The 25,636-nt window shown below is 42.9% G+C and overlaps 1 protein-coding gene across 1 annotated transcript in view; it reads right to left on the reverse strand.

Moving 5' to 3' along the window:
• Window positions 1–25,636, reverse strand: part of CYB5R4 (cytochrome b5 reductase 4) — a 190,635-nt gene that overhangs the window by 54,373 nt on the left and 110,626 nt on the right. Inside the window, exons 9-11 of the mRNA XM_077487313.1 lie at window positions 18,285–18,314; window positions 1,961–2,083; window positions 45–185 (exon numbers count right to left, since the gene is read on the reverse strand). Of these exons, the coding sequence (XP_077343439.1) occupies window positions 45–185; window positions 1,961–2,083; window positions 18,285–18,314 (294 nt within the window). The remainder of the gene's footprint in view (window positions 1–44; window positions 186–1,960; window positions 2,084–18,284; window positions 18,315–25,636) is intronic.

Here is a 25,636-nt window from a genome sequence, read left to right on the forward strand (position 1 = left end):
TCTTAACACACCTACTTTAAAGAACCCAATTCACTTTACATTACCTGAAATAGTTAAATTGAGGTAAATATGGTATCCCACTGGAACATCAACATGACAGTCCTGAGCAAGAGCAAAGCAAAATAGCCTGGTATTATGACTGACGTTCATTTTTGAAGATAGTCTGCATTTCCTATAATAATGGCCTAGAGGAAATATATTTGAAAATGCATGAATGTCACATAGTTGTACAGCTAATGAAAAACATGTAATCAAATATATAAAAAATTCAGTACAGTAAGTCAAAGTTAAAAGAAATGTATGTGTTAAGGCTTAGGTTCAGAAATTATAATTATAACAGAAGACAAGCAATATTCCCAATTTAAAGTGTATCTGTGACACATACACACGTGAATCAGAGTGTCGCTATAAATAGCTTTATAGCTTTCAGCTATTTTCTCTAGTTAAGCCCTATGCCAACATGGGGTCTAGAATGGAAATGTAAAGGATAAGTTCACCTTTTGAAAGAAAATAATAAATGCACATTTTTTTTGCAGGTAAAAAATTTGCATTTATTATTTTTTTTTCGAAGGAGCCTGCAGACTATTGCACCCATGGTCAGCAGATCGCGGGCGCAGTCTCAGGCTCCTGCAGACTCTCAGCATAGCCGTCTGCCCATACCTCATATGGGCAAGCGGTTACCAGAGACAGGAAGAGAGAGCTCCCCAGTGTCCTTGCTATTCATTCAGAACTACAAGCTGTCAGCTACAATGGCTGATGATACCTGTAGGCATTCATGGGCGGAGCACCACACGGCCGCACGGTTTTCAAATTGTGAAAGCGGGTGCAGGGAGAGAGGGTGGGATGGTGGCGGAGGAGAGGCTGCAAATGCTGGAACATTTTACATTCTTATATAAATAGGGTATATAAATTAAAGTACAAAAAAAAAAATGTATAAATTAATATATGGCAGCTTACTTAGTGCTAAGATGCGGGGGCTGCATTACTTTTATTTTTCTGGCCAAGAACTTTGGCAGCAAGCACAGAAACACCTGTTGGTCTAGAAATGCAGTCGAAGGCTGGCCATACATTATTCAATTTCCTTGTACAATTTTCCTTTAGATTTACCAAACCCATATCATATAAAGTCAAACCTAAACACTTTCAATGAGTATGCAATCAGGAAGGCCCTTGCACTACATAGTCGAACGTAAATCTAATGGAAATTGAATAAGAAAATTGTATAATGTATGGCCTGCTTTGGTCATGGACTGAAAGCACAAACAAAGTTAACTTCCTTCTGCAAACTGCAGATTTCCTCACCCCCATGCAATAGAGAGAAACAAAGGCATTTGTGTTCGATATGCAGCCTGGGTGACAGGTCTCCCTCCAGAGATATAGTGGAGTGAGTCTGCCAAAGGCAGGAATTGTGGTACTCACAGGCTTTCCAGGTACAAAAAATAAAATAAAAAATGAATGCAGTCAAATTATCTGAATAATAAGCTGCAACATTTACAATTTAAACAGCCTTAATCATATTAATTTGACGGAAGAATTCTATGACCTATATTTGGTTTCTGGCCATATTAATATATAACACATATAATAACATAATATTATACATTGTATAACATTATTTAACACTTGAGGAAGTTCATTATTCCCCATGCAAACAAACCTTCAACAGAAAAGGATGTAGGTGCATTTATGGACTTTGTAAAAGGGTCAAGGTTTTCCTTACTGTAGATCATTTTATTATGTACACCATTAATCCCAATGTGCAAGTATTTATTAGTTTAAAGGTTACATTTGAAATAAATATTAATTAGACACTGAAACTGGAAGATTTTTTATAAAAAATCGATGTGCTCAAAATTGACAGCAAAATACTTTATAGAGAAGAGAGCACACCAGTCATTTAGAAACCAACCTGAGGTTAATCCCTTCACATTTAGTGTTGGCAATTCTGCTCCATACTGACCTCTTTGAGAGCTTTTAACAAAGGAGTTGTTTCCCTCTAATGACTTCCCCAAGCTCTTCCAGACAGTGCAATCCTTCTTCTGCAGAACCAATTCTACTTTTCCAGTCTTCCCTGAAGCATGAACTATATATAAAGCACATTACTATTATCAAAAATGGCTACTGCTATAAAGGGTGAGTTATAGTCATATACAGAAGAGGAAAACTAGTACATGGTACATTTTCCTCTGAAAATAAAGACTGCTTATCTTTATGTCAAGTAGAACGTAACAATTCATTTTGTGGCTTTGGCAGTTCTGCATGCTTGCATGGGATTGATGGAAAAAAAAAAAAACAGTCATATTCAGACTCTTGCACATGGGTAGTGGAGCCTGTTCAATGTAAATGCCAGTGCCTTTTTTCCCCCCCGACAGGGAAGCCCAGTTGCAGGGTACAGCCTCCCATAGACATGAATGTGGGCTGGCACACATGGGTATAATGCAGTGCTATCATAAACACAAATGTAATGTAGGGGCATATCCAAAAAAATTGAAAGTTTTATTTTTTTGGGATATGCCTGTACCCGATACATGTGTTTACTTTAGCACCAACATATACCCAAGTTCAGCAGCGCAAAGTCATTTATGTCAATGGGAGGCTGTACTCTGAACCTAGGATTCTGCAGTAGGGGAAAGCGGTCAGCATTTATCCAGTTGCCCGTGAGCAAGAGCCCTTAAATAAAACATGAAATACAAACAACACACTGTCCTGTCAAAACTAAACAAATACAGTAGCTGAAAAAAAATATAAGTGAACCCCTAAAATAATGACATCCAGATAGCTATAAATGTGCCCTTTCATATACACTAAAAAGTACATATATAGATCAAGCTTCAACCAAAACACATTTTAATGGATGTTGCAAGAACTGTAAAGATTCATAATGCTGGAAATGGCACTAAGTAATTTCTAAAGGTGTGTATCCATCAATCTACAGGAAAATAAACTATTTACAATGGACAATATAGTACTGTTGCTGCTATCCCTAGAAATGGGTGACCTAAAAAGTTATTATAGAGTCAGCGAGACAACCAAGCAACTTGCATTGTGGAAAGAGGAATCAGTTATGGCAGCTTCCATGTTTACCTCATGACATCTTTGAGATAAAACTACACTCCCCTTCAGATTAATAAGAGATATACGCAACACAAGGAATAGGTCTAACACATTATCAGTGCTGCCAAAACACATAAAGAGGAGAAAATGGCTAAGTCTATTAATAAAAGAGACAGCGCCTTTTTTAGGTACTTCGGTGATAACAGGAAACAATATAATGAGATCACTCAAAGGAAAACTGAACACAACACTTATCTTTAGGTAGACCTGGGTGTAGCAAACCATTTAAACAACTACTTTTATTCAGTCTTCTCAGAAATAAATTGTACTAACACAATAACAAGTTGGAGGATCATATTCGTTTTGGTGATGACGGTTTATTTTCAGATTTCTGGAGACAGAGGTAGCATAGGAACTGGCTCGGTTAAAGCTTCATAGGCAAAGGGTTCTAAAGGTATTCACCCCTATGCTACTGACTTAGAGAACTTTGAGGTAAAGTTGTTGGACCATTGACAGATCTTGTTAATCAATCTCTTCTAACAGGAGAGGTTTCCAATGACTGGTGGACAACTAATATTGCACCTAACCACATAACAAGATAGCAGCTGGCTTAGTACAGGCCAGTACCGTATTTGCCGGCATATAAGACGACTGGGCGTATAAGACGACCCCCAACATTTCCAGTTAAAATGTAGTGTTTGGGATATACTCTCCGTATAAGACTACCCCTCTGGTACTGTACTGTAGATACTGCTGTACTGGTATACCGGTAGATATTTTACTGGTAATGTATGTGGTATAACAGCCACCTTACCAGCGATTTGCTGATTGCTTTAAACAAATCATAGTCCGGTAAGCTCTCCCTGCCTGCCCAGCCCTCCCTGTCTCCAAGACTAATGCAAAACACGCCCCTTTCACTTGTCTGGCCCGCCCTTGTATCCTATTACCGTACATCTGCCTCTCAGAACTAGCACATGCGCGCCTGCTCCTCTTCGCTCCAGTCCTCAGGAGCGAAAGCTCGTCAGAGAAGAGGTATGGTAATAGGATAGAAGGGCGGGCCAGACGGGTGAAAGAGGCGTGTTTTGCCGCTGTATGTCTTTTTTTTTTTTTCGCCATCCCAGACGCCTGCAGCTTGTAGCTTGCATACAGGGCGGATGTCACGGCGGCTGCGGTATTTTGGAGCTCCCTCCACGGCGATCGCAGAAGTTTCCTATAAGACGACCCCCGGCGTATAAGACGACCCCCGACTTTTGAGAAGATTTTAATGGGTTAAAAAGTCGTCTTATACGCCGGAAAATACAGTAAGTTAAAAAAAAAAAAAATGACCCCAACAGATTTTAAACAACTTAAAAAAAACAAAAAAAGAGAGAAATAGAAAACAAAAAAAATCTCAAATCTCTCATACAGAACAAATACTCGGTTTATATACAATTAGGAAAATGCACACTATAAGCATTTCATGTGCATGTCTAGGAAAATTAGGAAAAGATAACACATTCAAATTGTTGATAGAGTAGTTATATAGGACCCCCTATTAGGGAGGAGAGGCCGTTACCCTGAATGGGTTCAAACTGATCAGGCTCCTGCACTATATATGGTGAGGGCCTTAGGAAGGGCCTCCTACAGGAGCAGACATCCAACACGAGAGAACATAAACCAAGGAATTTTAGCCCTTCCAGCCTTGTGCAGCTCTACAATCTTGTCCCTGCTGTCCTTTGACAGCTCTTTGGTCTTGTCCATGATGGTGGGTTTGAATAGAAGAAAGATTCTGTGGACAGGTGCCTTTTATACACATAATGAGTTGTTGTTGGGAGCACCTTATTACACTGACAGGAGTAATCTGTGTACCACATGAGCACATACTGTAGCCAGAATTGTTAGTTGGTAGGGGATCAAATACTTATTTTATTCACTTAACTGCAACTCAATTTATAACATTTGTAGCATGTTTTTTCTGGATTTTTGTTTCACATTCTGTCTCTGGCATTAAAAATACACCCATCACTTCCAGTTCCAGAGCCTCATGTGTTAGGAGCGAGTCTCGTGGGTTCCAGAACGATCGGCATACAAAGCTGTTCCCTGAAGCCTGCGGGAGCTTTCTCGCCTTACCACTCTCCCTCTACCATCTCCAGAACCAGCGGATGGACCAATATCTAGTCCACGGCGGCTCCACCATCCTGGCTGCCTTACGCTCAGACCCCGATATGCTCGCAACTAATATGGCGGACAGTGACAGCATGGAATCAAGCGGTGCAGAGGTGAGACCCACTCACCCTGCAGCCACAGGTCTCTCACTCCCTGAGGAACAATACAATAAGATAGCTTAAGCTGTGGCTGCTCTGGTCTCCCCTATCACAGCTGCAGTAGATGGAGCAAAGGCTGCAGGCATTTCTCAGCTGAGAAAGGAACTTGGGGATCACGTTAAAGGTCTGTCAGAACTTGAACATCAATTATCTGATATTGAGGATGAGGTACAGAGTTCCCAGGTGAGTGTTCAGCAAGATGCAAAAACCCAGCAATATATTCTTGAAAATTAGGACGATCTTGAAAATCGCTTCCACCGAAATAATTTGAGGATAATAGGCCTCCCAGATTCTTTCACTCCTGGCTTTCTACACAAAATGTGTTCTTCGCGCATTCCCGGTTGCCCTAGGACTCCTATCTCCATGCCTGGTAGAAAGCGCTCATCGCCTGAGATCAACCTCGAATCATAGACGCTCCCCTCTGCCTGTTATAATCTGATATCTCAACTACTCGGACAGAGTGGCCCTCCTGCGTCTTTCTGCAACTCCAAAGCTCTCCAAGTGGATGGGCATAAACTCCTCATGTTCGCGAATTACTCCCAAGGGGTGTCATGGCGCAGAAAAGCTTTTCAACCTATTTGTGCAGCTCTCTTTACACTGACCTATCCTGCAAAACCGATCGATATCATAAACCTCATGCCGCAAGTTATGCCCCTCATTCCCCTCATTGTGTTTGGTTATATAGTATTTTGCGGGATCCCCCACTTGCCTAGCCTGCTCCCAACTGTCTGCTCACAATAATTTGCTAAATAATATTGTCTTTCCATTTTACTGTTTTTAGCCTTACCGGGGAAAGCTCATATACCCTTGGATAGCATTACGGTGGAGGGACATACTTTGTCCTTTGCATCCCACACACCCAGTATCGGGTTTACATCATCTGCAGCCCGCAAGAAAACACCACACTCTTCTATGGGACCGATGTACCCTCATTGGTGATACACATATGGAAGAAAGACAAGTCAACACTCTGTTTGGTATGTTTGTTATTTTGTGTTACACTCCCTTTACACCTGTTGGGATAGTTGTTTTCCCAAACCCTATCTCTTAAGAGGCAAACATCACTTTGTATATGCTAGAACACTAGCTTTCAACCCAGCGACATCGTCCTTTTCAACTTTCAAAACAAATTGTATCCTTCCCACTCTGCATTCAACATCTCCCTACAATGTTAAACTAAAATGAGAATAATTTCTTGGAATATTAAGGGGCTTCGTTCCCCCCCAAACGCATAGCGATACTGCGACACCTAAAATGCATTAAAACGGACATAGCACTATTACAGAAAACACACTTAGCTGAGGCAGACTTCCCCTGTATGCATAAATTGTGGGTAGGGCAAGTTCATGGCTCGGCAGCAATCAAGGGGAAGGCAGGCCTACTATTACTCATTCACAAGAACCTGCCCTGCGATGTTACATTGCTAGATCAGGATAGTGACAGTCATATAGTGACAGCTAGACTGAAGCTTTCATCGTGAGAATTGACCTACACTAATATTTATGTTCCAAACTCCCCCTCTAAATTTTTTCAGCAGCTTACCTCCCATTTAGCCCCCTTCCTCCATCAACCTCTCCTAATCGGAGGTGGTATTAATTCAGTAATGCATCCCTTGGAGGATAAGTCCCGAGACAGATGCCCTCAAGGTGCTCTTCCCTTCACAGTAGACACTCCGCTATCGTACTTTGTGGACAGCCTACAACTGGTTGACATTTGGAGGTTAGCCTATCCTGATGGTAATGACTATTCATTCCCCCCCCCCCCCACACACACACCACACATCATCAAGAATTTACTATCCACTTTGGAACTCCACACATTTACAACACACCACTGATCCCCGCATCCACAACATAGCAACCTCTGACCATGCCCCGGTCTCGGTTGATCTAACAGACTTCATCCCGCAGAACTTAATCAGAACGCGGCGCTTCCCATCGTACTTTGCCAACAATCAGGATCTTCTCAAAATTTTAAAAAACACTTGGTCGGACTACTTAGCCACCAATTCTGGCCACATTGACAATCCTAATCTCTTATGGGACTGCTTTGGGGAAAGCAGTGTTACATGGTAGGATCGTCATGTTCCCTGTAGGCTACAAAAAGAACATAACCAAACAATTCAGTGCAAATACAGCTAGCACAACAGAACTCCCCCGACCACAGAAGGGTTTGGAGGGAGGCTAAAGCCCGCTTCGACCTATGGGCTGATAATCAGGAAAGGATTCATAAATCATTGTCAGATCTCCAATATCACAAATTTTTAAAAAAGGCATGAAAATTGTTGCACCTCTGTGCAAGGGACCCCATAACCCTACCCACATGCAAGTTCTGAAAGACATCCAAGGGAAACGCACTTCAGTCCCCAGGGACATTAAAGTAATCTTTGAGCGCATCTACGCTAATCTATATGGCCATGACCCCATAGATGATACTATTGCAAAATACTTTTTGGCCCAAGTCACTCTCCCAAAGGCAGATCAGGTACTTTTAAACCAAACTGAACGCTCCAGTCACCCTCGTTGGGGTTTCACCAGCCACTGTGACGTTGGCCAATGGCGTGGCTCCAGGCCCCAACGGGTATACGTTGGAATGCTACAAATTGGCCTTTGGCGCTGTCTCTCCGTTGCTAGTTTCTGTATATCAATCACTCCTAGATGGAGGACAATACCTCCCCTCGAGGCTATCGGGCTCATATCAAGTTAATCCAGAAAAAAGGAAAAAAGACACCACAGAATCTGGATCATACCACCTGATCTCGCTATTAAACATCGACTTCAAAATACTTTCCAAAATTATTGTTAAATAGGCTAGCTTTAATATTGCCAACTCTGAATCCAGCACAGATGGGCTTCATAAAAGGGTGCTCCACCACAGCTAATATCTGAAAAGTCCTTGCCGCTTAGGAACACGCAAGGACCAACATCTCCAGCGATGTAGCTATTACCATGCTCAATACAGAGAAAGCGTTTTACAATGTTAGCTTTCAATGGTTGCAGTTGGTCCTTCAGAGTTTCAGATTCTCTGGCCCCTTTCTTCACTTAAGCTCTACTATGCACTCGGCCCCATCAGCGTTTGTGATTGCTGCGGGTCACATCTCTACCAAGATCCAGTTACACAAAGGCACTAGTTAAGGGTGTCCCCTGTCCCCCTTCCTCTTTAACCTAGCCTTAGAACCCCTGTCCCGATATCTCTTGTTTCATGCCTGTCTATATGGGGTCACGGTTGGCAATCACTGATGATATCCTCATTTTTACCTCAGACCCAAAGTCAGATATGCTCCACATCCAAGAAATTTTTTCTCGCTTCCGGGTCTGTTCAAAGTTAAGGATAAACTTCTCCAAGTGTGAAATCCTTCCAGTTTATCATGCTCGCCAACCTCCATGGATGACCACATCGGTTTTCCCTATAGCCAAGTCACATATTACCTACTTAGGGATCAAACTAGGTAAACTCCCTTTCTCCCTATACCACCTTCACTACACCGCAGTCATTTTGAATTTGATAGGAGAACTGGAAACCTGGGCTGAATGTCCCCTCACATTATTTGAGCAGTGCCACCTTCTCAAAATGGTTAGGTTCCCTAAACTTCTTTACCCCCTCCAAACCATACCAAAGTTATGAAGACACAAAACTCCAAAAACTCCACAAAGCCCTTACGGTCTTTATATGGCGTGGTCAACATCCCCGCATATCACTTCAGAAATTATTCCTACCCAAACACAGAGGGGGTAAATCTGCCAAATACCAGGGTTTATAATTTAGTTTGCTTCTTAAAAGTGGGGTTAGATTGGATAACTCGGTCATCTAGTTACTTCAATTTTGAGCTTGAATCCAAAATGGTAGAAACATTTGGCCTATCCGCCTTGCTGCACCCTTCCCCCCCGAAATGTGAAGAACAATCTGCTTGTACAAGATACTGTGGTGGCCTGGAGGGATGCTAGAAAAAAAAAAAAAAAAAAAAAAAAAAAAATCGGGGCCTTCTCCTCCCACCATCTTCCTATCCACAGACATCCTATGTTTCCGCAGGGGCAGCAACATGCAGCTTATACCTTCTGGGCTACCCAAGGTCTGACACTTTTACCTTTTTTGAGCCCTCCTCTGGTAAAGCCTTGCCTTATGAGTCAATATCACCTGCCTGTGCAGCACCATTTGTACGCTAAACAAGTAGTTAATTTTACAGTGAATGTTTGCCTTTCCAGGGAATGTACATTTCATGCCTCACTTTTAGACAATCTTTTACACCACAACCGCCTTAAGCTCTCAGATATCTAAAAACCCCTTGAACTCTCGTCTTACCAAGCCACTGCACCTCTGGTCAACCGCCTCCTGGGCTAAGGAACTCAGCTCAACAGAGGCTGTGGACCATATCCTTGCTGGCTATAACACCACATGTGCTTTTGTTACTAACAAATTCTCGCAAGAGCAGCAATTTAAAATTAAGTGGAAATGTTTAACCCCGGGTTTATGGCCCTTCTCCCTTTACCCATCCCCCTTTCCCCATCCCATCCCCTTCATCCTATTATGTAATTTCCCATGTTATTTTGTTTGTGCTATTTGGCATCAGATAATACTCATAATGTTATTGTCTATGCTATGATGTAAAACTTAATAAAGTTTCCTTAAGAAAAATAAAAATAAAATACACTTCTTTGTAAGTGGACAAACTTTCAAAATCTGCAGGGGATCAAATAATTATTTTCTTCACTGTATATATGCCTTACGTTCTTTGTGGGCTATACATTTTTCGAGATGGCACTGTATATTTACTATAGTAATTACTGTCTCCAGTGTAGGTATATTTTCAGACTTCCATTCTTTAGCTATGGAGATTCGAGCTACAAACAGTAGGTGTAGGATGATAGTTCTAACTGCAAGGGAAACTTCCAAACTTGTGGTTAAGTTAATGGAATCACTCCTAAAAAGAAGGATAAATTATAATTTATGGATGCAGACCAGAGTCCACCGGACAAACCGCCCGTGTGTGGGCTCCGGTGGACTTTTTCTTTCCAAAAATCCGGTGGACTTTTTTGACTCAAAATTGAAATGAACGGACTTGCCCACATGGAGAAAAGTCCATTTATTTTGAACGTGGCTCCAGGTAGACAGGACTAGCGAAGGAAGTGAATGTCACCGCCTCCATCGATTGGTATACTTTTTTTAGTCATGCCCCTTCTACAGAAGTCAGACATTTCGGCCGATACTGCCCTATATTTGGCTCGTGTGTACAGCCCTTAAATAAGCAGTAGCCAAATGATAAGTGTAATGGAGGCTTATCATAGAGGGACAGAACAGCACTTAATGTGTTAGTTTTCTTATCTAAGTAATAGGTTAACTGGTTCGCGACCGGTGCATGCCGATGTATGTTGGCAGAATGGCACAAACAGGCAAATGGGCGTACAGGTACCTCCCTTTGAAATTGGCAGCCGTGCCATCATGTGCGCACTGGCCGGGACATCTGTGAGTCGAGTCTCGCGGACTCGATTGCTGCGGGGATACCTGTGATCATCACACAGAGAGGAAGAACAGGGAGATGTAAACAAGAATCTCCCCATTCTGCCTATTGACAGTGTCACTGATCTCTGCTCCCTGTGTTCGGCAACAGAGATCTGTGATGTGTCACATGTAGCCACGCCCCCCACAGTTAGAAACACGCACTAGGACACACTTAGCCCTTACCCTGCCCCCTAGTGGTTATCCCCTTCACTGTCAGTGCCATTTACACAGGAATCAGTGCATTTGTATAGCACTGATTGCTGTATAAATGACAATGGTCCCAAAAATGTGTCAAAACTGTCCGGCGTGTCCACCATAATGTTGCAGTCACGATAACAATCGCAGATCACCGCCATTACTAGTAAAAAAAAAAAAATATATATATATATATATATATATATATATATATATAAAAATGCCATAAAACTAACCCCTATTTTGTAAATATAACTTTTTCGCAAACCAATCAAGCGCTTATTGCGATTTTTTTTTAACCAAAAATATGCAGAGGAATACGTATCGGTCTAAACTGAGGAAAAAAACATTTTTTTATATATTTTTGTGAGATATTTATTATAGCAAAATGTAAAAAATAATGAGTTTTTTTCTAAATTGTTGCTTTTTTTGTTTATAGCGCAAAAAATAAAAACCGCAGAGACTGTGACATCATAAGGGGCAGGGTCACTATGTGACATCACCCGGGGACCCTGCTCCTTCTCCCTATATAAAAGTCGCTGCACAATGCATCCCCAGCATTATGGCCGGAGAGAGCGTCGTGTCAACATCGGAAGAAGAGGAGAAGAAGAAGAGCGGGACAAGACCCCCAAAGTCGGAAGAAGACGGCAGCGACGACGAAGGAGAAAGCTGGGCTCCTCCACTAGTAAAAGAGCTATCAAAAGAGCAGAAGATAGCGGAGGAGTCCGGAAAGAAGACCCCCGAAGACGGAAGTAGAAAAGACCACCGGAGCTGTCTAGTAAAGTATTTTAAAAAACTGCTGTGTTTTTTTTTCTGTACACTTTTTTTTACCAGGTGAATGGGTAGGGGTACAATTTACCCCATACTCATTCACATAGGGTAGGGGGCCCCCTTAAAGGGGGCTCCCGGATTCTGATAAGCCCCCTGCCCACAGACCCTGACAACCAACGGCCAAGGTTGTCGTGAAGAGGCCCTTGTCTTCATTAACATTGGGACAAGGTGCTTTGGGGTGGGGGGCCGCAGGGCCCCCTTCCCAAAAGCACCCCCCCATGTTGAGGGCACGTGGCCTGGTACGGCTCAGGAGAGGGGGGCGCTCACTCGTCCCCATCCCCTTTCCTGACCTGCCGGGCTGCGTGCTCGGATAAGGGTCTGCTATGGACTTTGGGGGGACCCCCACGCCTTTTTTTGGCGTAGGGCTTCCCCTTTAAATCCATACCAGGTGACGGGGCTAGCGAGGGGTCAATCTCGCCGATGGAGGTGGCAACATTCACTCCCGCCATAGTCCACCGTAAAAGTCCGGTCGTGTGTGGGCAGGTCTGCTCGTTCGGAAAGTCTGGCGGAGCTCTGTTGCAAAGTCCGGCAGGTCGTCCGCCGGACTAAGTCCACCGGATAGTTCAATCGTGTGTATGCGGCATTAGGAATGCTCAAAAGGGATCAAATTGGAGGGATTTGCACAGAGCAGGTAAGTATGATTTTTTATTTTTATTTTTTAAATAAACAACAAACCTTTACAATCATTTTAAGCCTTAAGGTATTACTAAGACCAGGTATAGAAAAAATAATAAGGGAGAGTTTGGGACTTTAAAAGAATGTATACGTAATGTATTCATGAGGTCAACACCATGTATGTGCGTGTGCATACATATTAAACCTTTTCTACTATGTGCATCATATATTGTCATTGTTATGTATCATCAGACTCAATATGCCAATTAAATATATTTTCTAATTATCTCACCCCCACAAATCAGTAGCCTAATTTAAAGTCCCACCTTCCCTTTTCTTATACTAAAACCAGGTATAATCAAATGCAGAGGCAATCAATATGATGAAGAGTAGATACATTTATAGATACAACTGGCCCTTTGAGGGAAACCATAATGCTGATACGATCCGTGATGAATTTGAGTTTGTCACCCCTGCCTTAGTGGGTGGAAATGCACTAGAGAGATGCGTTCTGACAGCCCGTTTCCTGTGTGGTCGACTGGAGATAGATTCATGGGCGCCAATTAAAAACTGGCAAATCAAGGAAGTTTTGTGACTGTATTGAAGCTGGGCATCTGTCAGTGTGATATATAGCTGGATGCCAAGTTGCACAGGCTTAAAGGTTAGCGGATTTACAATGAAGGTGGATACAAAAAGTCTAAGTATAGAGACATCTCCATAATTGCTGCAGTCATTTAACAATAACTTATGTCACCTCAGCTGCTTTTTTTTATATTTGAGTGCAGACACATATTGTTAACTGTTTCAGCTGTTGCACTTTCTATGGCTTGCAGTTATACAAAACTACTGCAGAGTTTGCTGCCTCTTTCACAGTATATTGCTACAGTGCAGGGATGGTTAGCATAGCCAGTGGTCCAGCACTTGGCAACATCTGAATGCTGATGATTTTGATCCAATACATTTGTCTACATGATACAGAATTTGATTATGTGGAGAAAGACACCTAGTTTAAAAGCCCTTTAATAGGAATAGGGTATAGTGAGAAATGATATTTAATTACATTTAGCATAAGAACAATAGGATATTGAACATACATTAATTTTCCGGGAGCGATCCATGCTGAGGGGGAAGCCACTGATTCATGGCCACCCCCTCACGATCGCTCCTGGCGAATGGGAAACTTCCCCTGCTTCTGTAATGTAAACAGAAGCAGTGGAAGTGATGTAATCTCACCTCATGGAGCCTTTTCGTTCCAGCTCCCGAAGAGAGAAGACATCAATGTGAGTTGCACCAACACTACACTAACTGTAGAACACGCAGGCACACTTTTCACCCCCCAATCACCCCCCGATAACCCCCTGCCACAGTGACACCAATAGCAGTTTTTTTTTTGTTTTACTGATTACTGCATTGGTGTCATTTGTGACTGTTATAAGTGGTAGGGCAGTTAGAGTTAGACCCCTTTAGGTCTAGGGTACCCCCTAACCCCCCCAATAAAGGTTTAACCCTTGTGATCACCCCCCGTCGCCAGTGTCACTAAGCAATCATTTTTCTGATCGCTGTATTAGTGTCACAGGTGATGCTAGTTAGGCAGATAAGTATTTAGGTTTGCCGTCAGCTTTTTATAGCGTCGGGTACCCCCATATACTACCCAATAAAGGTTTTAACCCCCTGATTGCCCCCTAGTTAACCTTTTCATCAGTGATCACCTTATAACTGTTACGGGTGATGCTGGTTAGTAAGTTTGTTTTTTTATAGTGTCAGGACACCTGCCGTTTATTACCTAATAAAAGGTTTAACCCCCTGATCACCCGGCAGGTGATACAAGTTAGATTTTAGGGTCTGCGTCGCCCCAAGTGTTTTCTTTTGTTTTTTGCACGAAGTTGTCACTAAATGATATATTGCTCAAACATGCCATGGGCATATGTGAAATTACACCCCAAAATACATTCTGTTGCTTCTCCTGAATACGGGGATACCACGTGTGGGACTTTTTGGGAGCCTAGCCGCGTACGGGATGCCGAAACCAAGCACCGCCTTCAGGCTTTCTAAGGGTGTAAATTTTTGATTTCATTCTTCACTGCTTATCACAGTTTCGTAGGCCATGGAATGCCCAGATGGCACAACCCCCCCCCCCAAATTACCCCATTTTGGAAAGTAGACACCCCAAGCTATTTTCTGAGAGGTATTTTGCAGACCTCGCTTACATTTTTCTTTTCTTTCTTCATTTTCAAAAACAAATGAGAGCTGCAAAATACTCACCATGACTCTCAGCAGATAGCTTGGGATGTCTAATCTCCAAAATGGGGCCAGCTTAGCATTTTATGGCCTTCAAAACTGTGATAGGTAGTGAGGAGTGAAATCAAAAATGTACGCCCTTAGAAATCCTGAAGGCGGTGCTTGGTGTTCGGAGCCCTGTACGCGGCTAGGCTCCCAAAAAGTCCATCACATGTGGTATCCTCGTACTCAGGAGAAGCGGCAAAATGTATTTTGGGGTTTATTCCACATATAACCATGCAATATATCATTTAGTGACAACTTTTTGTAATTTTTTTGTCATTATTCAATCACTTGGGACAAAAAAACCTAAAAGCTGTGTAAATTCGAGAAAATGTATCCTAGTTTGTAGATGCTATAAATATACGCTTGACATTTTTTTTTTACCAAAGACGTGGTTGAATACCTTTTGGCCTAAATGTATGACTAAAATTGAGTTTATTGGATTTTTTTTAGAACAAAAAGTAGAAAATATAATTTTTTTCAAAATCTTCATTCTTTTTCCGTTTATATCGCAAAAAATTAAAATCGCAGAGGCAATCAAATACCATCAAAAGAAAGCACTATTTGTGGAAAAAAAAAGGACGCAAATTTTGTTTGGGTACAACATTGCATGACCGCGCAATTAGCAGTTAAAGCGAAGCAATGCCAAATTGTAAAAAGTGCCCTGGTCAGGAAGGGGGTAAAACCTTCCGGGGCTGAAGTGGTTAAAATGTGTTCAATCTGACTCCATGTACAGGTGCATCTCAAAAAATTTGAATATCAAAAAGTTAATTTATTTCAGCAATTTAATTCAAAAAGTGAAACTTGTATATTATATAGATCAATTACACACAGAGTGATATATTTCAAGCATTTCATTCTTTTAATTTTGAGGTTTATGGCTTACAGCTAGTGAAAACCCAAAATTCAGTATCTCAGAAAATTACTCAGGGGAGTAACATAGATTTGTAACCACAGCAAAGGGCAAGATTGTGACACCATCAGAGAACATTAAGCAACCTCTTAGTTTACCGCCCTGAGGAAATCATTATTCCTGCCTGCAAAAACTGGTGTATTACATGCTGTTCATATGTACTCAGTCCCTATGGGATTCATTTTCTGTATTTTTCAAAAATTCGGTCTATCCTGCTGTTCTCGCTCTCCCCCTCCTGTCCATGTCCCCATTGCAGTTGGAAATTTTGCAGAGCAGTGTTGGCAGCTAGCAGACATGCTCAGCTTTCAGTGTATTTTCTACCATGAGCATTTCCCCCCCTATCACACCGGAGCAGACCATGTGACTATAGAATCATACATGTGGGCGTATACACAATGATAAATGATAGGCCTCTCCCTCCCTCCTCCTCCATGCCCACTAACCAACTAAACACAATGGGGGCTGGATATTACATATTGATTGATGGGGGCTTCATCTCCCCATTATATTAAGACACAGGCTTGAGGGGAGTGGCACAGACTGTGACAGGCTGGGAAAGAGCTGGGTCATGTGACCGCTGTATATTGATTAGGAAAAAAGTACTTGGATATTTTTTTTAATTAAAATAATTAAAATTCCATTATCCACATACAGAATGAGAAGGGAGAAATTAAACAGTGTTTAGAACCACTTTAAATTAAAAAAAAGACCTTCTACTGCTGCCAGTTTCTTCTTTTTTTGCAGTAGTGATCCAAATTCCTGTTAGAGGGTGGCTACGTTTGTTCTCAATGGTCCCACTATATGTAGGAATGCAGCCACACTCTTGCTCACTAACGGGGTGGACAAGGAACTGAAAATTGTAGTGTGCATACAGCAGTACAGATGACCGCAACTGACATGCACTGCTAGTTCCATACAAATGCAAGTGAGAGGGAAAAGGAGAGGTTCAAGAGCTTGTGGATGAGGTTACAAGGAGACAGAAAACACAGTAAGAAACAAATTAATGAAAATTAGATAACAGAGCCATTAAAGGAGATTTCCAGCCCAACACTAATCCTAAAAATGCTCCTTTACCCCCTGCTACTGACATCAACTGCGACATACGAGTGACATTATGGCTCCCAGAATTCCCAGCTGTTACCAAACACTCCTTTCTCTCCCTGCAGCCACCAATGACTGACACAGCGGCTCATGCAACCGGGCCGGAGGAGATTAAAAATAGGTATAAGCATCTTTATTACATGAGTTAGGCAGCATAGGAAGCTCGAGAGGGAAGGGAACATTATTAAGACTAGTTGGTGTTAGGCTGCAATTCTACTTTAGGTTGTGGATGTGTATGGATTATTTTTGGAGAAAAAGTGCCACTTTAAGGAGAAGCTTTAGATGAAGCTACTTTCAGACTACCATTAGGTTGCTTTCACACTGGAGCGGGGGGCGGGGCTCAGTTATTATAGCGGCGCTTTTCTGCCACTAGCGGGGTACTTTTAACCCCCACTAGCGGCGGCAGAGGAAGGAGTTAAAAGTGCTTGAAAAGCGCTTTGCAGGTGCTTTGGCTGCGGTGCCCATTGATTTCAGGTGCAGTATAGGAGTGGTGTGTACACCGCTCCCAAGATGCTGCTTGTAGGACTTTTTTTCCCGTCCTGCAAGCGCACAGCCCCAGTGTGAAAACACTCGGGCATTCACACTAGGGCTGCAGAAGAGGCAGTTTACAGGACCTCTAAAACCCCTCAGTGCGAAAAGTAGCCCTATTGAGAGACCATGCAAGTGTGAAAAATCCACTTTACCCATATATGTCTGTTCCAGACATATAGGGAACCAAGGTAATTTTTTTTTTTTTTAAGTAGTATATCAGACCTTATTTGAAAAGAAAAAATGGTGCCTCTAAGAGCAGAAGTAAGTTATATTTCCCAAAAGGGTTAAAAACACTTACAAAAGGGTGGATGGGTAGGAGCATCATATTAGTAATATGGCAGGGATATCCGGAGGTGTAATTCTATGGCAGCATATTCTGAAGAGGCCAGCAGATGGAAGCCAAAACTCTGCTGGATACTGGGAAGGCAGCTAGGCTGTCTGAGGCAGCATGGAAGCCGAATCCAGGTAGTGACGTCAATGGAAAGGACCAGCATAGACAGCAAACCAGAAGTGATGTCATCAACATGCGATGCAACGATTTTGGCAAAATATAAATTTTTACTTCAGCACTCAGAGGTGCCTTTTTTTTATTTTCCTTTTACTTCCAGAGTTTGCTTCTCTCTTCAAGTGCTTCCGGAAGTGCATGAAGACCCTCGATTGATATCTGCTTGGTCTGTTACTCAGAGCGCCCTTATACACACTTTTATCTGGTATCAGTCCATATTTATGTCTGTTTTCAGCATCACCTTTCACCACATTGTATATTTTTCCAGTAATAATTAACAAAGGAAAGAGTGTTTTAAGAGGAATTGCAGTATATGTATACTCCCATATATTAAATTCACACACAAAGCAAGAAAACAAAAATTAAGGCCTTCAAAACACACAGAAAATGTAACTTTTAATTATAAGAACACATGACCCACTCTACTCAATTTTATGGCTAAACATTTTTTTTTCCTTACCTTGAAAATCTTGTATTGTGTTCTCCAATTCTGGAAAAAAAAAGATAAAATAATGGTTTACATTTTGACTATTTTTATCAACGCTTTGCCAATGCATGAAAGCTACTGGCATAAACAATACACAGGAATATTAAAGTAGGAGTTCATAAAAAATATTTACAGCAAATCACTTTAATATGAACTTCCCCAATAAACTTGTTTTTGCCAATAAGATGAAATTTTATATAAATTAATTTGGCAAAATTTTTAAAATACTTTTCCAGTGAAAGATGAAAAATCACTTAGTTTTAGTAAATGTAGCAGTTATTTTTATTGTCTTGCTGGTTTTCAAGTAAAATAATTAGGTTCCACATTCAGCAACAAAAACATGGTCAATCCCACTCTTCTGAAAAAGTGTTTGTGTCCATAGAAAAAAGTTTTCCCATCAGGAGATACCTCCCAAATGAGAACACAAACACAAAAACCCCTGAGGGCCAGTTCCTGTGCTTCGTGCAGGTTTCCCAAACCATGTTTAAAAACGCACTGCAACTGTGATCTGCAGTGGGTTTCAGTGTTAAGTTAATGAAACCCTAAATATTGGGTAGGAAATTGTTGGACAAACAGAGGATGCCTCCAAAAAGGTGCGGCTGCTGTCCTGGCATTATGACAGTTGGCAGCTGGCAGAATAGCAACCAACATTGGGAATGGACCTCAAAGCCCACAACTAGAATGGTTAAATCACAAACTATATTCCACATCCAAAGCTCAAAGCAGATTATTTTTTTTAGAAACCACTACTGTAAAATATATAAAATATCTACTTTGCAGGGCTACCACGAAAAGTTAAATATGGAAACAAAAAAAAAAGAAATGTATGTAGCTCTTATGCAATAAACTGCTTAAGGCTGAGTTCACACTGCTGCGGGGGGAGATCCGGATGTGATTCGCACCGCACTGCAGTGCAAAATCACATCCGATCTCCGTAGCGATGCGAGTTCAGCCATACAGATAGTATGGCTGAATTCGCATCGCTCCCGCAGCAAACTCGCACGGGACCCTTTTTTTGGTCCGCAGCAGAATCGGATCGCATGGGTGTTCACACCATGCGATCCGATTCCTGTGCGAGTGTGCAGATCGCACTGCGATATGCGGACGGATCTGGGGGTGTCATTAACATATCATTGACACTCCCAGCCGTCCGCATAGGGCAGTGTGAACTGCTGGCGATAGGTATGCGATGTGGGAAAACGCCGCGGATTCGCGGCGTTCCCACATCGCTATAGTGTGAACCTAGCCTAAAGAGCAACCCTACTTTTGGGTACTCTATGTACATTGCAAGGATTTTGACTAACTTTGTTGCAGATGTCTACCTTTTGTTATTCTGAAAAAATTGCCATTTGTTGGTCTGTGCCCATGTGCAAAGCAAATATAATTATAATTGTCAATCAGCTGCTGCATCTGCAGGGTTTTTTATGTGTGTGTGTGTGTGTGTGTGTGTGTGTGTGTGTGCTATATATATATATATATATATATATATATATATATATACACACATACACACACACACACACAAATATGATTATATACATACACACACAGTGCCTTGCAAAAGTTTTCACTCCCCTTGGCATTTTACCTATTTTGTTACATTACAGCCTTTAGTTCAATGTTATTTTTTTTATTCTGAATTATATGTGATGGATCGGAACACATTAGTTTAAGTTGGTGAAGTAAAATGAGAAAAATATATACATAAAACTAGGGATGCACCGAATGGGTTTTTTGGTGCCGAAACCGATACCGAAAATGAAAAATACACTAGGCCGAAAACCGAAACCGATACCGAAACAGCACCGATACCGAAAATGACTGTTTTTAAAAAATATTTTTATACAGGAGGTGGTCAGAGACTGGGGACATGATACAGGAGGTGGTCAGAGACTGGGGACATGGTACAGGAGGTGGTCAGAGACTGGGGACATGGTACAGGAGATGGTCAGAGACTGGGGACATGGTACAGGAGATGGTCAGAGACTGGGGACATGGTACAGGAGATGGTCAGAGACTGGGGACATGGTACAGGAGATGGTCAGAGACTGGGAACATGGTACAGGAGGTGGTCAGAGACTTGGGACATGGTACAGGAGGTGGTCAGAGACTGGGGACATGGTACAGGAGGTGGTCAGAGACTGGGGACATGGTACAGGAGGTGGTCAGAGACTGGGGACATGGTACAGGAGGTGGTCAGAGACTGGGAACATGGTACAGGAGGTGGTCAGAGACTGGGGACACGGTACAGGAGGTGGTCAGAGACTGGGGACACGGTACAGGAGGTGGTCAGAGACCGGGGACACGGTACAGGAGGTGGTCAGAGACTGGGGACACGGTACAGGAGGTGGTCAGAGACTGGGGACACGGTACAGGAGGTGGTCAGAGACTGGGGACACGGTACAGGAGGTGGTCAGAGACTGGGGACACGGTACAGGAGGTGGTCAGAGACTGGGGACACGGTACAGGAGGTGGTCAGAGACTGGGGACGTGGTACAGGAGATGGTCAGTGACTGGGGACGTGGTACAGGAGATGGTCAGAGACTGGGGACGTGGTACAGGAGATGGTCAGAGACTGGGGACGTGGTACAGGAGATGGTCAGAGACAGAGGACGTGGTACAGGAGGCATCCCCCATTGCAGCCAGTGTGTCCCCATTGCAGCCAGTGTGTCCCCATTGCAGCCAGTGCGTCCCCATTGCAGCCAGTGTGTCCCCATTGCAGCCAGTGCGTCCCCATTGCAGCCAGTGCGTCCCCATTGCAGCCAGTGTGCCATTTTGCAGCCAGCCTGTGCACTGTGTGCAGGGAAGAGAGCCGCCTCCGCCGCCTGTTTGATAACAGCGCCGGGAACATCACAGCTTTCATTTCAATTGCTGTGTGTTCCCGGCCGTGCGCCGTCACACGTAGCCCCTCCCCCTTGTCCGGGCACTTTGATAGACAGATCATCTGTCCAATCCTGCGGATGATCTGTCTATCTAAGTGCCTGGACAAGGGGGAGGGGCTGCGTGTGATGGCGCACGGCCGGGAACACACAGCAATTGAAATGAAAGCTGTGATGTTCCCGGCTCTGTTATCAAAAAGGCGGCGGAGGTGGCTCTCCTGCGCTATGATGGGCGTCACCAGGGGCGGGGGGCGCCCCATTTTCGGCTCCGTTATTGGCCGTTTTTCTCTTTCGGCAAATTGCCGAAAAGGGCATTTTCGGCCGATATGTTTCGGCGGCCGAAATTTCGGTGCATCACTACATAAAACTATTTTTCAGAAAAAAAAAAAAACTGATAATTGGCGTGTGCATATGTATTCACCCCTATAAAGCCCATAAAAAGCTCTGGTGCAACCAATTACCTTCAGAAGTCACATAATTAGTTAAATGATGTCCACGTGTGTGCAATCTAAGTGTCGCATGATCTGTGATTATTACATATACACACCCTTTTGAAAGGCCCCAGAGGCTGCAACACCTAAGCAAGAGGCACCACTAACCAAACACTGCCGTGAAGACCAAGGAACTCTCCAAACAAGTAAGTGAGCTGCAGAGTTCCACAGTAGAGACTGGAGTATCTGTACATAGGAGACATTTTGAGTTTGCGAAAAGGCATGTGGGAGACTCCCAAAACGTATGGAGGAAGGTGCTCTGGTCTGATGAGACTAAAATTAAACTTTTTGGCCATCAAAGAAAACGCTATGTCTGGGGCAAACAACACATTGCATCACCCAAAAGAACACCATCCCCACAGTGGAAAATGGTGGTGGCAGCATCTTGCTATGGGGATGTTTCTCAGCAGTCGGGACTGGGAAACTGATCAGAGTTGAGGGAAAGATGGATGGTGCTAAATACAGGGATATTCTTGAGCAAAACCTGTACTACTCTGAGAGTGATTTGAGGCTAGGACGGGGGTTCACCTTCCAGCAGGACAATGCCCCAAACACTCTGCTAAAGCAACACTTTAGAGGTTTAAGGGGAAACCTGTAAATGTGTTGCAATGGCGTAGTCAAAGCCTAGACCTCAATCCAATAGAAAATCTAAAATCTGTGGTCACACTTAAAGATTGCTGTTTACAAGCGCCAACCATCCAACTTGAAGGAGCTGGAGCAGTTTTGCATGGAGGAATTGGCAAAAATCAAAGTGGCAAGCTCATAGAGACTTATCCAAAGTGACTTGGAGCTGTGATAGCCAAAAAAGGTGGCTCTACAAAATATTGACTTTAGGGGGGGTGAAGAGTTATGCACATTGACTTTTTTTTGTTATTTTGTCATATTTTCTCTGTCTCTCCATAACCCAAGCCTACTAAATTTCTCTGATCTTTAAGCCCCATTTCATGCAGCCCCCTTAAATTCACCTACCGCCCCTTCATTAATTATGTGTCCTGTGTCCAAGTGTTCTGTGACCTTTAAAGATAAGATCTTTTCTGTTTTTGTTCTCAGCCTCTTTAACTGGTCATAAGCTCCCAATCCCCCCCCCCCCCCTTTCCTGATGAAGCCTCAATGAAGAAAAATGCTCTGCTGGATCAATTCAACACAGAGCTTGTTAGAGACATGCAAGTTAGACAGCTTAGGTAATAGTGATTATGGTCAAATAAATACAAAATAATAAACATTAAAAAAAAAAAACTATTTATTAAAAATAATCAAAAAGAATAATGAATCAGCAGCTACCTCAAATACTGTAATCCACAGTGCATGCAATGTCAAATCAATAGCAAAGAAGCACCTACCTAAACCAGTGCATGAATATCATACTAGAAAATATACAACACATCCATCATAAATAAAGTATAGTCCATAAAACATTTATATTTCCCCGATTAAATACCCAAAATTCCAATAAAAAAAAAAATTCTGCCACCGCTGTGCTGATAAAGTAGAAATTAAAAACACCCAGTGCTGAATCGCTGAAGAGCCGCCATCACAATCGACCCACAAGATTACTGGAGAGTCTGAAAGCACTTTTGTATTCAGTTGTGATGTCACTAGGAGCCCACCCGTACACGTGGGAGTTTATAAATGACTTTCTCAGGGACAGATATGGTGTAATCACGTTTGCCATATGTTATAGGAAAGAGAGGCATGCTGGTATGACAAACTGTAAATTTCAGAAAGCTAATTTCAAGGTGTGACTCTTATGCCGCGTACACACAATTAGACTTTCTGGCAGACTTGGTCCGGCGGACCGGAATCCGTCAGACAATTCGATCGTGTGTGGGCTCCGTCTGACTTTTGGGAAAAAAAGTCAGAGATGTACTGCAGGATACTGTACATCTCGCGCTCGCTGCAATAGGAAGATCGTGAGAGATAGGCGGCAATGTCCCTTGGGTCTGGTATGGATTTTAAGGGGAACCCTCACACCGAAAAAAATGGCGTGGGGGTAGATTCCAGACCCTTATCCGAGCGACCTCCCCCCCTCATGAACCGTACGAGGCCGCATGCCCTCAACATGGGTGGGTGGGTGCTTTGGGGAAGGGGGGCGCCCTGCGGCACCCCAAAGCACAATGTCCCCATGTTGATGACAACCCTAGCCATTGGTTGTCGGGGTCTGCAGGCGGGGGGCTTATCAGGATCCGGGAGCACCCAGATCCCAGCCCACCACCCTATGTGAATAAGTAAGGGGTACATCGTACCCTTACCCATTCACCTGGGGGAAAAAGGTGTCAAAAAATAAATAATAAAAAAAAAACACACTACACAGGTTAGTCTATTAGGCAGCTCCGGGGGTCTACTTCTGACTTTGGGGGTCTCTTACGACTTCTCCGCACCTTCCGGTTCCTCTCCCGCTCTCCGGTTCTTCTGCCGGGCTCTTCCACTATCTTCTGCTCTTTTGCTAGCGGTGGCCTGGCTTTCTCCTTATTCGCCTTCTTCTTCTGATGTTGACACGATGCTCTCTCTCTGTAATGCCGTGGGCACGGTGCGCGACGACTTACAGTGCCTTGCGAAAGTATTCGGCCCCCTTGAACTTTTCAACCTTTTGCCACATTTCAGGCTTCAAACATAGGTATAAAATTTTTATTTTTTGTGAAGAATCACCAACAAGTGGGACACAATTGTGAAGTGGAACAAAATCTATTGGATTTTTGAAACTTTAAATAATAAAAAAAATGAAAAGTGGGGCGTGCAAAATTATTCGGCCCCCTTGAGTTAATACTTTGTAGAGCCACCTTTTGCTGCGATTACAGCTGCAAGTCACTTGGGGTATGTCTCTATCAGTTTTGCACATCGAGAAACTGAAATTCTTGCCCATTCTTCCTTGCAAAACAGCTCAAGCTCAGTGAGGTTGGATAGAGAGCGTTTGTGAACAGCAGTTTTCAGCTCTTTCCACAGATTCTCGATTGGATTCACGTCTGGACTTTGACTTGGCCATTCTAACACATGGATACGTTTATTTGTGAACCATTCCTTTGTAGATTTTGCTGTATGTTTGGGATCATTATCTTGTTGGAAGATAAATCTCCGTCCCAGTTTCAGGTCTTTTGCAGACTCCAACAGGTTTTCATCCAGAATGGTCCTGTATTTGGTTGCATCCATCTTCCCCTCAATTTTAACCATCTTCCCTGTCCCTGCTGAAGAAAAGCAGGCCCAAACCATGATGCTGCCACCACCATGTTTGACAGTGGGGATGGTGTGTTGAGGGCGATGAGCTGTGTTGCTTTTATGCCAAACATATCGTTTTGCATTGTGGGCAAAAAGTTTGATTTTGTTTTCATCTGACCAGAGCACCTTCTTCCACATGTTTGGTGTGTCTCCCAGGTGGCTTGTGGCAAACTTTAGACGAGACTTTTTATGGATATCTTCGAGAAATGGCTTTCTTCTTGCCACTCTTCCATAAGGGCCAGATTTGTGCAGTGTACGACTGATTGTTGTCCTATGGACAGACTCTCCCACCTCAGCTGTAGTTCTCTGCAGTTCATCCAGAGTGATCATGGGCCTCTTGGCTGAATCTCTGATCAGTCTTCTTGTCTGAGCTGAAAGTTTAGAGGGACGGCCAGGTCTTGGTAGATTTGCAGTGATCCGATACTCCTTCCATTTCAAAATGATCGCTTGCACAGTGCTCCTTGGGATGTTTAAAGCTTGGAAAATCATTTTGTATCCAAATCCGGCTTTAAACTTCTCCACAACAGTATTACGGACCTGCCTGGTGTGTTCCTTGGTCTTCATGATGCTCTCTGTGCTTTCAACAGAACCCTGAGACTATCACAGAGCAGGTGCATTTATACAGAGACTTGATTACACACAGGTGGATTCTATTTATCACCATCAGTCATTTAGGACAACATTGGATCATTCAGAGATCCTCGCTGAACTTCTGGAGTGAGTTTGCTGCACTGAAAGTAAAGTA

This window comes from Lithobates pipiens, unplaced genomic scaffold, assembly GCF_037356315.1.
Source record: "Lithobates pipiens isolate NorthernLeopardFrog02 unplaced genomic scaffold, aLitPip1_a1.2 Scaffold_18, whole genome shotgun sequence".
In the NCBI taxonomy this organism is placed as follows: Eukaryota; Metazoa; Chordata; class Amphibia; order Anura; family Ranidae; genus Lithobates; species Lithobates pipiens.